The sequence below is a fragment of the Pristiophorus japonicus genome, chromosome 2, assembly GCF_044704955.1.
Source record: "Pristiophorus japonicus isolate sPriJap1 chromosome 2, sPriJap1.hap1, whole genome shotgun sequence".
Taxonomy (NCBI): Eukaryota; Metazoa; Chordata; class Chondrichthyes; family Pristiophoridae; genus Pristiophorus; species Pristiophorus japonicus.
Genome location: NC_091978.1, coordinates 52,081,657 through 52,097,693, shown reverse-complemented (window position 1 = coordinate 52,097,693; position 16,037 = coordinate 52,081,657). Strand labels below are relative to the sequence as shown.

Below are 16,037 nucleotides of genomic sequence, written 5' to 3'. Positions count from 1 at the left end.
AGAGAAAACAGGGAATTATAGACCGGTCAGCCTGACATCGGTAGTGGGTAAAATGATGGAATCAATTATTAAGGATGTCATAGCAGTGCATTTGGAAAGAGGTGACATGATAGGTCCAAGTCAGCATGGATTTGTGAAAGGGAAATCATGCTTGACAAATCTTCTGGAATTTTTTGAGGATGTTTCCAGTAGAGTGGATAAGGGAGAACCAGTTGATGTGGTATATTTGGACTTTCAGAAGGCGTTCGACAAGGTCCCACACAAGAGATTGATGTGCAAAGTTAGAGCACATGGGATTGGGGGTAGTGTACTGACATGGATTGAGAACTGGTTGTCAGACAGGAAGCAAAGAGTAGGAGTAAATGGGTACTTTTCAGAATGGCAGGCAGTGACTAGTGGGGTACCGCAAGGTTCTGTGCTGGGGCCCCAGCTGTTTACACTGTACATTAATGATTTAGATGAGGGGATTAAATGTAGTATCTCCAAATTTGCGGATGACACTAAGTTGGGTGGCAGTGTGAGCTGCGAGGAGGATGCTGTGAGGCTGCAGAGCGACTTGGATAGGTTAGGTGAGTGGGCAAATGCATGGCAGATGAAGTATAATGTGGATAAATGTGAGGTTATCCACTTTGGTGGTAAAAACAGAGAGACAGACTATTATCTGAATGGTGACAGATTAGGAAAAGGGGAGGTGCAAAGAGACCTGGGTGTCATGGTACATCAGTCATTGAAGGTTGGCATGCAGGTGCAGCAGGCGGTTAAGAAAGCAAATGGCATGTTGGCCTTCATAGCAAGGGGATTTGAGTACAGGGGCAGGGAGGTGTTGCTACAGTTGTACAGGGCATTGGTGAGGCCACACCTGGAGTATTGTGTACAGTTTTGGTCTCCTAACCTGAGGAAGGACATTCTTGCTATTGAGGGAGTGCAGCGAAGGTTCACCAGACTGATTCCCGGGATGGCGGGACTGACCTATCAAGAAAGACTGGATCAACTGGGCTTGTATTCACTGGAGTTCAGAAGAATGAGAGGGGACCTCATAGAAACATATAAAATTCTGACGGGGTTAGACAGGTTAGATGCAGGAAGAATGTTCCCAATGTTGGGGAAGTCCAGAACCAGGGGTCACAGTCTAAGGATAAGGGGTAAGCCATTTAGGACCGAGATGCGGAGGAACTTCTTCACCCAGAGAGTGGTGAACCTGTGGAATTCTCTACCACAGAAAGTTGTTGAGGCCAATTCACTAAATATATTCAAAAAGGAGTTAGATGAGGTCCTTACTGCTAGGGGGATCAAGGGGTATGGCGAGAAAGCAGGAATGGGGTACTGAAGTTGAATGTTCAGCCATGAACTCATTGAATGGCGGTGCAGGCTAGAAGGGCCGAATGGCCTACTCCTGCACCTATTTTCTATGTTTCTATGTTAAAGAGACTAAGGTCACACTTACGTCTACAGTACTCAGTCACATTGCTTTATTCGAGACATAACACTTCCCACACATGCTGGTGGGAACGGATTCAATTACCCATCCCTGCTGGAAACTCATCGATGCAGTCACACTGGGGAAGGTGATCTGAATGAGTGAAGCTCTTCCCACACACGAGGCAGGTGAATGTCCTCTCCCCTATGTGACTGCATCGATGAGTTTCCAGCAGGGATGGGTAATTGAATCCGTTCCCACAGTCCCCACATTTCCACGGTTTCTCGGTGGTGCGGGTGTCCTTGAGTCTCTCCAGGTTGGACGATGAGTTGAAGCCTCATCCACACATAACACGTGTACAGTTTCTACCCGCTGTGAATGTTTTTTCAGGCTGTGTAACTGCTTCAAGCTCTTTCCACAGTCAGTGCACTGGAACACTCTCACTCGGGTGTGTGTGTCTCAGTGCTTTTCCAATCACACTGATGTTTGAAATCTTTTCCCACAGACAGATCAGACAAACATTTCTCCTACTTTGAAAGGCCGATGATATTCAGGTCCTGAGGAACCGAGTGACTCTGTCAGATCTTGATATCATGTTTGGTTCGAGTTTCCCGTCTGCATATCCTCCTCTTCTAATATCCTGTGAAAGGAGTTTACAAAAGGATAGAAATTTAGAACAGACAATCCTCGTTTCTATGGAACATTCTTTCCTCACTTGTTCCCCGAAAGCTGTAAATCCCCGTCCCACACACTCTCCCTCCTTCCTGTGCTGAAATCCAAACCCATCACACCATCGCCAACATTTCCTTCCTCCATTCCGTTTTCTCCCTCCCTCTGCTCTATTTGGGTTCGGTTCTATACTCACTGTGTGCAGAGTGAGAATAAAATCAATGAGGCAATGATTTTCTCTCCTGGTCGCTGCGACCCTGAAGCCCCGCCCATTCTCTGCTCCTATACCAAGATTGCCGCGGATACACTCCACTACTCGATGCTTCAACATGGTGGCGCATTGAATCTTCATGCTTTCCTTTAAAAAATGCTGGCCGTTAACCTGGGCCTGTTCCTGGAAAAAAGCCCCGGAGTTGCAAATGCGGAACTTACCAGTTCCTATCATGGGCTTGCGGCCTACACCAGGTGCTTATGAAGCCCACCCGCCAGGTCGACTACTTTCCTGCGTCCAGCCCCCTTCCATCCACTGCAAAACTTGGTCTCCGGCCTCTCCGTCTCCTGCACCGGCACAGCTCTGATCACAGTCACACTGCGCATGCTCCAAATACTGCCCGCCACTGCGCCTGCATGCTGGGTTCCTCCAGTGTGAATAGGGCACATTCTCCCCATGGGGCATGCTGGGTAACAGTTGCGCTATTGAAAGCCTCAATTAGTGAATGGGAGATGATTTTCTGTGAACCGATTGAGATAAAAATTGATCGATAATTCACACAAAAGACCAAGTGGATGGGAATTCGGCCATGGCTCAGTATTGGATATCATTGTTGTTGCCAAATTAAGTTAATCTAGGGGTTAAGTCATGGCAGGCGAGCTCAGACACATGTCATGCTCCACCTGTGCTATGTGGGAACTCAGGGATGCTTTGGAGGGGGAGGGTGAACAGCCATTTATCGTGGTGCATATAGGTACCAATGATATAGGTAAAAAGCGGGATGAGGTCCTACAAGGTGAATTTAGGGAGCTAGGAGTTAAATTAAAAAGTAGGACCTCAAAGATAGTAATCTCAGGATTGTTACTAGTGCCACATGCTAGTCAGAGTAGGAATCGCAAGATAGCTCAGATGAATATGTGGCTTGAGGATTGGTGCAGAAGGGAGGGATTCAAATTCCTGGGACATTGGAACCGGTTCTGAGCGAGGTGGTACCAGTATAAACCGGACAGTCTGCACCTGGGCAAGACCGGAGCCAATGTCCTAGGGGAAGTGTTTGCTAGTGCTGTTGGGGAGGGGTTAAACTAATATGGCAGGGGGATGGGAACCTATGCAGGGAGACAGAGGGAAGTAGAATGGGGGCAGAAACTAAAGATAGAAAGAAGAAAAGTAAAAGTGGAGAGCAGAGAAACCCAAGGCAAAAATCAAAAAGGGCCACATTACAGCAAAATTCTAAAGGGGCAAAGTGTGTTAAAAAGACAAGCCTGACGCCTCTGTGCTTCAATGCGAGGAGTATTCATAATAAGGTGGACAAATTAACTGCACAGGCAGCAATGAATGAATATGATGTAATTGGCATTAGGAAAGCATGACTCCAGACTCTAGGACAAGGCTGGGAACTCAACATCCAGGGGTATTCAACATTTAGGAAGGATAGACAGAAAGGAAAAGGAGGTGGGGTAGCGTTGCTGGTTAAAGAGAAAATTAACGCAATAGTAAGGAAGGACATTAGCTTGGATGATGTGGAATCTGTATGGGTAGAGCTGCGGAATACCAAAGAGCAGAAAATGCTAGTGGGAGTTGTGTACAGACCACCAAATATTAGTAGTAGGTTGGGGACAGCAACAAACAAGAAATTAGGGATGCGTGCAATAAAGGTACAGCAATTATCATGGGCGACTTTAATCTACATATAGATTGGGCTAACCAATCTGGTAGCAATACGGTGGAGGAGGATTTCCTGGAGTGTATTAGGGATGGTTTTCGAGACCAATATGTCGAGGAACCAACTAGAGAGCTGGCCATCCTAGACTGGGTGATGTGTAATGAGATGGGACTAATTAGCAATCCTGTTGTGCGTGGACCCTTGGGGAAGAGTGACTATAATATGGTAGAATTCTTTATTAAGATGGAGAGTGACACAGTTAATTCAGAGACTAGGGTCCTGAACTTAAGGAAAGGTAACTTCGAGGGTATGAGATGTGAATTGGCTAGAATAGACTGGCAAATGATACTTAAAGGTTTGACGGCGGATAGGCAACGGTAAACATTTAAAGATCACATGGATGAACTTCAACAATTGTACATCCCTGTCTGGAGTAAAAATAAAACTGGGAAGGTGGCTCAACCGTGGCTAACAAGGGAAATTAAGGATAGTGTTAAATCCAAGGAAGAGGCATATAAATTGGCCAGAAAAAGCAACAAACCTGAGGATGGTGAGAAATTTAGAATTTAGCAGAGGCGGACAAAGGGTTTAATTAGGAGGAGGAAAATAGAGTATGAGAGGAAGCTTGCTGGGAACATAAAAACTGACTGCAAAAACTTCTATAGATATGTGAAGAGAAAAAGATTAGTGAAGACAAACGTAGGTTCCTTGCAGTGAGATTCAGATGAATTTATAATGGACAACAAAGAAATAGCGGACCAGTTAAACAAATACTTTGGTTCTGTCTTCACGAAGGAAGACACAAATAACCTTCCGGAAATACTAGGGGTCCGAGGGTCTAGTGAGATGGAGGAACTGAATGAAATCCTTATTAGGCGGGAAATTGTGTTAGGGAAATTGATGGGATTGAAGGCCGATAAATCCCCAGGGTCTGATAGTCTGCATCCCAGAGTATTTAAGGAAGTGGCCCTAGAAATAGTGGATGCATTAGTGATCATTTTCCAACAGTCTATCAAATCTGGATCAGTTCCTATGAGCTGGAGGGTAGCTAATATAACAGCACTTTTTTAAAAGGAGGGAGAGAGAAAATGAGTAATTATAGACCGGTTAGCCTGACATCAGTAGTGGGGAAAATGTTGGAATCAATTATTAAGGATGAAATAGCAGCACATTTGGAAAGCAGTGACAGGATCGGTCCAAGTCAGCATGGATTTATGAAAGGGAAATCATGCTTGACAAATCTTCTGGAATTTTTTGAGGATGTAACTAGGAGAGTGGACAAGGGAGAACCAGTGAATGTGTATATTTGGACTTTCAAAAGGCTTTTGACAAGGTCCCACACAAGAGATTGTTGTGCAAAATTAAAGCACATGGTATTGGGTAAATGTACTGATGTGGATAGAGAACTGGTGGCAGACAGGAAGCAGAGAGTTGGGATAAACGGGTCCTTTTCAGAATGGCAGGCAGTGACTAGTGGGGTGCCGCAGGGCTCAGTGCTGGGGCCCCAGCTATTTACAATATACATTAATGATTAAATGAAGGAATTGAGTGTAATATCTCCAAGTTTGCAGATGACACTAAACTGGATGGCTGTGTGAGCTGTGGGGAGGCTGCAGGGTGATTTGGACAGGTTAGGTGAAGGGGCAAATGTATGGCAAATGCAGTATAATGTGGATAAATGTGAGGTTGGTGGCAAAAAACCCGAAGGCAGAATATTATCTGAATGGCGGCAGATTAGGAAAAGGGGAGGTGCAACGAGACCTGGGTGTCATGGTACATCAGTCATTGAAAGTTGGCAGGCAGGTACAGTAGGCGGTGAAGGAGGCAAATGGTACATTGACCGTCATAGCTAGGGGATTTGAGTATAAGAGCAGGGAGGTCTTACTGCAGTTTTACAGGGCCTTGATGAGGCCTCACCTGGAATATTGTGTTCAGTTTTGGTCTCCTAATCTGAGGAAGGACGTTCTTGCTATTGAGGGAGTGTAGCGAAGGTTCACCAGATTGATTCCCGGGATGGCAGGACTGACATATGAGGAGAGACTGGATCGACTGGGCCTGTATTCACTGGAGTTTAGAAGGATGAGAGGGATCTCATAGAAACATATAAAATTCTGACTGGCTGGACAGGTTAGATGCAGGAAGAATGTTCCCGATGTTGGGGAAGTCCAGAACCAGTCTAAGGATAAGGGGTAAGCCATTTTGGACTGAGATGAGGAGAAACTTCTTCAGAGAGTTGTTAACCTGTGGAATTTCCAACCGCAGAGTTGTTGATTGTCAGTTCAATGGATATATTCAAAGTTAGATATGGCCCTTACCTCTAAAGAGATCAAGGGGTATGGAGAGAATGCAGGAAAGGGGTACTGAGGTGAATGATCAGCCATGATCTGGTTGAATGGTGATGCAGGCTCGAAGGGCCGAATGGCCTACTCCTGCACCTATTTTCTAAGTTTTTATGTTAAATAACAGAACAATCAAAGCCCACCAATCACATGTGAACTCACTGGTGTCTTAGTAGGTGGGTGAATTTCTTCCCATACACAGGATATTGAAACCGCCTCTCTCGTGCATCAGCCACTTTGAAATTTGAAAACTTTATTCACAGTAAGAGTATCTGAAGCAACAGTTCCCAACACACAAGCAAAATACTGCGGATGCTGGAATCTGAAATAAAAAGCAGAAAATGTTGGAAATTTCAGCAGGTCAGGCAGCATCTATGGAGAGAAACAGAGTTAACGTTTCAGGTCATGGTTATCGACCTGAAACATTAACTCTGTTTCTCTTCACAGATGCTGCCTGACCCACTGAGATTTCCAGCATTTTCTGTTTTTATTGCTGACACAAAAGGTTGTCATGCAGGTACAGCAAGTGATCAGGAAGGCCAGTGGAATCTTGGCCTTTATTGCAAAGGGGATGGAGTATAAAAGCAGGGAAGTCTTGCTGCAGTTATACAGGGTATTGGTGAGGCCACACCTAGAATACTGCGTGCAGTTTTGGTTTCCATATTTACGAAACGATATACTTACTTTGGAGGCAGTTCAGAGAAGGTTCACGAGGTTGATTCCGGAGATGAGGTGGTTGACTTATGAGGAAAGATTGAGAAGGTTGGGCCTCTACTCATTAGAATTCAGAAGAATGAGAGGTGATCTTATCGAAACATATTCGATTATGAGGGGGTTTGACAGGGTGGATGCAGAGAGGATGTTACTACTGATACGGGAGACTAGAACTAGGGGGCATAATCTCAGAATAAGGGGCTGCCTATTTAAAACTGAGATGAGGAAGAATTTCTTCTCTCAGAGGGAACTCTGTGGAATTCACTGCTTCAGAGAGCTGTGGAAGCTGGATCATTGAATAAATTTAAGACAGAGGTAGACAGTTTCTTAACCGATAAGGGAGTAAGGGGTTATGGGGAGTGGGCAGGGAAGTGGACCTGAGTCCATGATTGGATCAGCTACAATCGTATTAAATGGCGGAGCAGCCGAATCCTGCTATTTCTTATGTTCTTATTAAGGTAAATGGAATGTTGGCCTTTATGGCAAGGAGGATGGAATACAAATGCAGGGAACTCCTGCTACAACTGTACAGGGCATTGGTGAGACCATACCAAGAGTGCTGCATACAATTTTGGTCTCCTTATTTAAGGAGGGCTTTACTTGCATTGGAGGCAGTTCAGAGAAGGTTCACTAGGTTGATTCCTGAGATGATGGGGTTGACTTGAGGAAAGGTTGAGGGGTTGGGCCAAAATCACTGGAGTTCAGAAGAATGAGAGGTGATCTAATTGAAACAAAGATATTGAGGGGGCTTGGAAAGGTAGATGCAGAGAGGATGTTTCCACTCGTGGGGAATCTAGAACTAGGGGGGCATAGTTTAAGAATAAGGGATCGCTCATTTAGAACTTAGATGAGGAGGGATTTCTTCTCTTTGAGGGTCATAAATCTGTGGAATTCTCTGCCCCAGAGAGCTGTGGAGGCTGGGTCATTGAATATATTTAAGGTGGAGATGGACAGATTTTTGAGCGATAAGGGAATAAAGGGTTATGGGGAGCTGGCGGGGAAGTGGAGCTGAGTCCATGATCAGATCAGCCATGATCTTATTAAATGGCGGCGCAGACTCAAGGGGCTAAATGGCCTATTCCTGCTCCTATTTCTTACATTAAGCCTTGTTCACACACAGAACACGTGTACAGTTTCTCCCCGCTGTGAATGGTGTGATGATTTTTCAAGCTGTGCAACTGGTTAAAGCTCTTTCCACAGTCGGTGCACTGGAACACTCTCACTCGGGTGTGTATGTCTCGGTGCTTTTCCAGTCACACTGATGTTTGAAATCTTTTCCAACAGACAGAACAAACAAACATTTATCCTGCCACATTCAAAGGCGATGATATTCATTCCCGATGAATGGAGTGACTCTGTCAGATCTTGATGTGATGTTTGGTTTGAGTTTGCGGTCTATAAATGCTGCCCCTCTCACAGCATAGAAATATAGAAAATAGGTGCAGGAGTAGGCCATTCGGCCCTTCTAGCCTGCACCGCCATTCAATGAGTTCATGGCTGAACATGCAACTTCAGTACCCCATTCCTGCTTTCTCGCCATACCCCTTGATCCCCCTAGTAGTAAGGACTTCATCTAACTCCTTTTTGAATATATTTAGTGAATTGGCCTCAACAACTTTCTGTGGTAGAGAATTCCACAGGTTCACCACTCTCTGGGTGAAGAAGTTTCTCCTCATCTCCGTCCTAAATGTCTTACCCCTTATCCTTAGACTGTGACCCCTGGTTTTGGACTTCTCCAACATTGGGAACATTCTTCCTGCATCTAACCTGTCTGAACCCATCAGAATTTTAAACGTTTCTATGAGGTCCCCTCTCATTCTTCTGAACTCCAGTGAATAAAAGCCCAGTCGATCCAGTCTTTCTTGACAGGTCAGTCCCGCCATCCCGGGAATCAGTCTGGTGAACCTTCTCTGCAGTTCCTCAATAGCAAGAATGTCCTTCCTCAAGTTAGGAGACCAAAACTGTACACAATACTCCAGGTGTGGCCTCACCAAGGCCCTGTACAACTGTAGCAACACCTCCCTGCCCCTGTACTCAAATCCCCTCGCAATGAAAGCCAACATGCCATTTGCTTTCTTAACCGCCTGCTGTACCTGCATGCCAACCTTCAATGACTGATGTACCATGACACCCAGGTCTCGTTGCACCTCCCCTTTTCCTAATCTGTCACCATTCAAATAGTCTGTCTCTCTGTTTTTACCACCAAAGTGGATAACCTCACATTTATCCACATTATACTTCATCTGCCATGCATTTGCCCACTCACCTAACCTGTCCAAGTCATTCTGCAGCCTCATAGCATCCTCCTCGCAGCTCACACTGCCACCCAACTTAGTGTCATCCGCAAATTTGGAGATACTACATTTAATCCCCTCGTCTAAATCATTAATGTACAATGTAAACAGCTGGGGCCCCAGCACAGAACCTTGTGGTACCCCACTAGTCACTGCTTGCCATTCTGAAAAGTCCCCATTTACTCCTACTCTTTGCTTCCTGTCTGACAACCAGTTCTCAATCCACGTCAGCACACTACCCCCAATCCCATGTGCTTTAACTTTGCAGCCTGTAACAGGAGTTTACAAAAGCCATCACTGAGAGTCCAGGATAGAAATTCACAACATTCTCTCCTCCTGGTTCCTGCCCAAGGGGGCCGCGCATGCGCCCTGCTACACCCGGAGCCTCACAAGATGGCGGCCATTAACCCGGGCCTGTCACCGGGTGAAAGCCCCGCAGCTGCCGGCCCGCTCGGGGCAAACGCCGGACCCGGAGGTTCTTGTTCAGGGCCTGATGCCGACACCACCCGCGCATGCCCAGCTCACACTGCCCGGATTAACGGCAGCTCCGAACCAATAGAATGAGCGGGGCGGGAGGACTGTGCGGGCGGCTGGTCCTCCAACCAATCGGAGTGCGTGAGGGGCGGGGCTTGCGGCACCCAGTGGGCGGGGCTGAGCCCGGATCGCCCTCACTATCTGAGCATGCGCGGACGGAAGAAACGGACGTTCGGTTCCTTGAGGCGGTAGGAAATTGTGGGTGCTGGGAAGGAATTGGACCCGCGGGTGGGCTGGAAAATTTTATTATAAACACCTGGTGTAGGCCTCAGGCACAGGCCCTGTGTTTGCACCGCGGTTACAGGCCCGGGTAATCGGGGTCACTGGCCGCCATCTTGGACAGGAACGAGAGTGAGCGGGACTTCGGGGTCTCTGTTCCCAACATCCTGGGCAACGGGTTTTTAATCACCGTCACCCACTCCCAGGCCGCAGGTGATGTTTGGGGCCTAGAGGAACCCACGGGCCCTCTATGTATTCAGTGGGAGAGGTTGCATCCCTCCACAACTCTTGGTTACAGTTTTGGCCCACGGTCCCAATCTTTCGCCATCCATTGCAGAAGGCAGGTGGTACTCAATAAGACAGTGGGACTAAAGGCAGATAAATCCCCTGGATCTGATGGCTTGCATCCTTGGGTCTTAAGAGAAGTAGCTGCAGGGATTGTGGATACATTGGTTGTAATTTACCAAAATTCCCTGTATTCTGGGGCGGTCTCAGCAGATTGGAAAATTGCAAATGTAACGCCCCTATTTAAAAAAAAGGATGCAGACATAAAGCAGGAAACTATAGACCAGTTAGCCTAACATCTGTGGTTGGGAAAATGTTGGAGTCCATTATTAAGGAAGCAGTAGCAGGACATTTGGAAAAGCAACATTTGGTCAGGCAGAGTTAGCATGGATTTATGAAGGGGAAGTTATGTTTGACAAATTTGCTGACGTTCTTTTAGGATGTAATGAACAGGGTGGATAAAGGGGAACCAGTGGATGTGGTGTATTTGGACTTCCAGAAGGCATTTGACAAGGTGCCACATAAAAGGTTACAGCACAAGATAAAAGTTCATGGGGTTGGGGGTAATAAAGTAGCATGGATAGAGGTTTGGCTAACTAGCAGAGAGTCGGGATAAATGGTTCATTCTCTGGTTGGCAACCAGTAACTAGTGGGGTGCTGCAGGGATCAGTGCTAGGACCCCAACTATTTACAATCTATATTAACGACTTGGAAGAAGGGACTGAGTGTAACGTAGCCAAGTTTGCTGATGATACAAAGATAGGAGGGAAAGTAATATGTGAGGAGGACACAAAAAATCTGCAAAAGGACATACAGGCTAAATGAGTGGGCAAAAATTTGGCAGATGGAGTATAATGTTGGAAAGTGTGAGGTCATGCACTTTGGCAGGAAAAAATTGAAGAGCAAGTTATTATTTAAATGGAGAAAGATTGCAAAATGCCACAGTGGGACCTGGGAGTACTTGTGCATGAAATACAAAAGGTTAGTATGCAGGTACAGCAAGTGATGAGGAAGGCCATATATAAAAACATAAGAAATAGGAGCAGGAGAAGGCCATCTGGCCCCTCGAACCTGCTCCGCCATTTAGTAAGATCATGGCTGATCTGATCATGGACTGAGGTCCACTTCCCCACCCGCTCTCCATAACCCCTTATTCCCTTATCGTTTAAGATACTGTCTATTTCTGTCTTAAATTTATTCAATGTCCTAGCTTCCACAGCTCTGTGAGGCAGCAAATTCCACAGATCCACAACCTTCTGAGAGAAGAAATTCCTCCTCATCTCAGTTTTAAATGGACGGCTCCTTATTCTAAGATTATGCCCTCTAGTTCTAGACTCCCCTATCAGTGGAAACATCCTCTGCATCCACTTGTCAAGCCCCGTCATAATCTTAGACATTTCGAGAACATCGCTTCTCATTCTTCTGAATTCCAATGAGTAGAGGCCCAATTTACTCGACCTTTTCTCATAAGTCAACCCCCTCATCTCTGGAATCAACCTTGTGAACCTTCTCTGAACTGCCTCCAAAGCAAGTATATCCTTTCGTAAATATGGAAACCAAAACTGCACGCACTATTACAGGTGTGGCCTCACCTGTAAGATTCCATTGGCCTTCCTGATCACTTGCTGTACCTGCATACTAACCTTTTGTATTTCATGCACAAGTACCCCCAGGTCCTGCCGTACTGCAGCACTTTGCAATCTTTCTCCATTTAAATAATAACTTATTCTTGGCATTTATTGCAAAGGGGATGAAGTTTAAAAGCAAGGAAGTCTTGCTACAGCTATATAAGGTATTGGTGAGGCCACACCTGGAATACTGCATGCAGTTTTGGTTTCCATATTTGCAAAAGGATATACTTGCTTTGGAGGCAGTTCAGAGAAGGTTCACGAGGTTGATTCCGGGGATGAGGGGGTTGACTTGATGAGAAAAGGTTGAGTAGGTTGGGCCTCTATTCATTGGCATTCAGAAGAATGAGAGGTGATCTTATCAAACGTATAAGATTATGAGGGGGTTTGACAAGGTGGATGCAGAGAGGATGTTTCCACTGATGGGGGAGACTAGAACTAGGGGGTACGATCTTAGAATAAGGGGTCTCCCATTTAAAACAGAGCTGAGGAGAAATTTTTTCTCTCAGAGGGTTGTAAATCTGTGGAATTCGCTGCCAAAGAGAGCTGTGGAAGCTGGGACATTGAATAACTAAGACAGAAATAGACAGTTTCTTAAACGATACGAGGTTATGGGGAGCGGGCGGGTAAGTGGAGCTGAGTCCATGATCAGATCAGCCATGATCTTATTGAATGGCGGATCAGACTCGAGGGGCCGGATGGCCTACTCCTGCTCCTATTTCTAATGTTCTTATATAAGACGGAGGATCTTCTCCTGGACCTGCTCTTGGGCCTGGCTAAAACAGCAATTTGCTGGTCCAGGATGAGTGGAGGTCACTCTGTCTCCCTGTCTCTCTTCCATGGTCAAGAAAGGAGGGAGAGAGAAAACGGGGAACTACAGGCCAGCTAGACTGACATCAGTCCTTGGGAAAATGCTGGAATCTATTACTAAAGAAGTGGTAACAGGGCACTTAGAAAATCATGGTATGGTTAGGCAGAGTCAACATGGTTTTATGAAAGGGAAATTGTGTTCAACAAATTTATTGGAGAGTTTTTTGAGGATGTAACTAGTAGAGTGGATGAAGGAGAACCAGCGGATGTAATATTTTTGGATTTCCAAAAGGCATTTGATATGGCGCCCCATAAAAGATTGCTATGTAAGGTAAGAACTCGTGGATTTGAGGGTAATATATTAGCATGGATAGAGCATTGGTTAACGGACAGAAAACAGAGAATAGGGATAAACAGGTCATTTTACGGTTGGCAGACTGTAACTAGTAGGGACAGTGCTTTGGCCTCAGCTGTTTACAATCTATATTAATAACTTGGATGAAGGGACCAAGTGTAATATATCCCAGTTTGCTGATGATACAAAGCTCGGTGAGAAAGTACGCTGTGAGGAGACACATAAAGAGCCTACAAAGGGATATAGACAGATTATGTGAGTGGGTAATACGGTGGTAGATGGAGTATAATGTGGGGAAATGTGAGATTATTTACTTTGGTAGAATGAATAGAAAAACAGAATATTTTTTAATGGTGTAAAACTATTAATGTGGGTGCTTCAGTGTCCTCGTAAACAGAGAGCTGGCATGGTACAGCAAGCAATTTAAGAAGGCATATTGGCATTTATTGCAAGGTGGTTGGAGTACAAGCATAAGGAAGTCTGGTTATTATTATACAGGGCATTGCTGAGACCACACCTGGAGTCCTGTGCACAGTTTTGGTCTCCTTATTTGAGGAAGGATATACTTGTCTTAGAGGAAGTGCAATGAAGGTTCAGCAGACTGATTCCTGGGATGGGGGGATTGTCCTATGAGGAGAGATTGAGTAGTCTAGGCCCATATTCTCTGGCGTTTAGAAGAATGAGAGGTGATCTCATTGAAACATATAAGATTCTTAGGGGATTGACAGGATGATGAGAGATTGTTTACCCCTGGCTGGAGAGTCTAGAACTAGGGAGCATAGTCTCAGGATAAGTGGGTCGGCCATATAAGACTGAGATGAGAAGGAATTTTCAAAAGTCATGACTGTGAGTACAGGATGGAAATTATAAACAGACTCTGGCTGGGTTCAGTTCTACACTCACTGCATCCTCTCAACAGTTTTTTGCAGGAAAATAATTCCAGATATCCTTTAGGAATATAAGAGTAGGCTATAGGGCCCCTCAAGCTTGCTCTTTCCTGTTTTATCTCCATAGCCCTTGATTCCTTTAGTGTCCATAATTCTATCTCAGTCTTGATTATTCTCAATGACTGAGCACCCACAGCCCTCTGGGGTAGAGAATTCCAAAGATTCACAACCTCCGAGTGAAGAAATGTCTCCTCATCTCAGTCCTAAATGGCCGACCCCTATCCTGAGACTATGATCCCTAGTTCTAGACTCTCCAGCCGGGGAAACAGCCTCTCAACATTTGTGTGAGGAAGTGCTTCCTGACATCACTCCTGAATGGCCTAGGCCTAATTTCAAGGTTATGTCCCCTTACTGTGGACTCTCCCACCAGAGGAAATAATTTATCCCCTATCAACTCCTTTAATCATCTTAAACACCTCAATTCGATCATCCCTTAATCTTCTGCATTCTGTGCAATCTGTCCTCCTAATTTACAAATGTCATCACTAAGTACAGGATAGTTCTAGTTTCTCTGGAACATTCAGGCCTCTCCTGACCCTCCCGTCCAACACACACTCCCACTTCGCCACATCCTTGCCAGTTGAAATCCAGACTCATCGCAGGCTCTGAATTTTCTCCCTTTCTCCTGAAGGTGCTATGTGATGGTAGGGTTTGGTCCCAGTCATTGTTTGCCCTCCAGTACCTTGCCAAGTGGTAATTCTGAGCTTGTGAGCCTAGACACCGAGCTACCAGCAATTCGACCATGGGGAACAGTCCCTGGCTGATTCTGTCTCCTAGAGCTGAGGCCCATGGTAGCACACCAACAACGACTTTCATTTACATAGCGCCTTTAACATAGTAAAACTTACCAAGACACTTCACAAGAGCGTAATCAGTCAAAAATTGACACCAAGCCAAAAAAGGAGACATTAGAACTGGTGACCAAAAGCTTGGTCAAAAATCTTAGGGCCTTGGCAACTGAAGGCACAGCTGCCAACGGTGGAGCAAAGGAAGTGGGGATTAAACAATAGGCCAGAATTGGAACGCAGGGGTCCCGGAGGATGAGAATTTTAAAGACTGAAGTCACCAAATCACCAAAATAGTCTCCCCAGTACAGAATGTGACTCACTACTAACAGAAAGGATGTTATTTTAATTATTAAAGGTGCAGAGAGGAGAGATACTGTCCCTCTGTCAGCTGTGTCTCAGTGGGTCAGAAGGTTGTGGGTTCAAGTCCCACTCCAGACACTTGAGCACAAATATCGAAGCTGACACTCTCAGTGGAGTGCTGAGGAAGTGCTGTACTGTCTGGAGGCGCTGTCTTCCGGATTAGATGTTAACTGAGGTCCCGTCTGCTCTTTCGGGTGAATGCAAAAGATCCCACGGCACTATTTGGAACAAGAGCAGGGGAGTTATCCCCGGTGTCCTGACCAATATTTATTCCTCAATCAACATCACTAAAAAAGCTGTTTGTGGGAGCTTGCTGTGCACAAATTTGTGGCCGCGTTTCCCACATTAAAACAGTGACTACACTTCAAAAATAATGTAATTGGCTGTAAAGCTCTTTGGGATGTCCAGTGGCCATGAAAGGCGCTATATAAATGCAAGTCTTTCTCTAAATATCACACACAGATGCATAATGAGGAGATATCAATCTCTGTACCTTTAACTAACAGCGACATGGAACGAGATAAATTATTCACCTTCAAACTCCTGGTCCACTTGGCACTGGATTGTCTGAAACTTATAATCGGAACTCCTGGGAGAAACAATACTTACAATGGCGGATGCCCTTATCCAGAGTGCTCCGTGCGGTGGAATACACCTTACCTCCATCAGTAGGGGAGCAAGCACGGGAAGAGCTGGTCCCCAGTGAGCGCCTTCCTGCACGGAGCATGCGCGGTGCAGCTCCTGGAGACTGAGCAGGGCGAGCGCGGCCTCAGCAACACTGAGTGCGGGTCTCAGGCCCCGAGT

The 16,037-nt window shown here is 45.7% G+C and overlaps 1 protein-coding gene across 4 annotated transcripts in view; it reads left to right on the top strand.

Annotated features, from left to right (window-relative positions):
• The first annotated feature begins 9,699 nt into the window (after nt 1–9,699).
• The window catches only part of LOC139237888 (zinc finger protein ZFP2-like), a 93,081-nt gene continuing 86,743 nt past the window's right edge, over nt 9,700–16,037 (top strand). The window contains exon 1 of one of the 4 annotated variants that reach the window (XM_070867198.1): nt 9,700–10,029. In XM_070867198.1, the coding sequence (XP_070723299.1) occupies nt 9,989–10,029 (41 nt within the window). In that variant the 5' untranslated portion in view covers nt 9,700–9,988. Of the gene's footprint in view, nt 10,040–10,179; nt 10,193–12,734; nt 13,115–16,037 lie in introns of those variants that run through there. The other 3 variants (XM_070867170.1, XM_070867188.1, XM_070867162.1) reach the window with 3 other exon arrangements.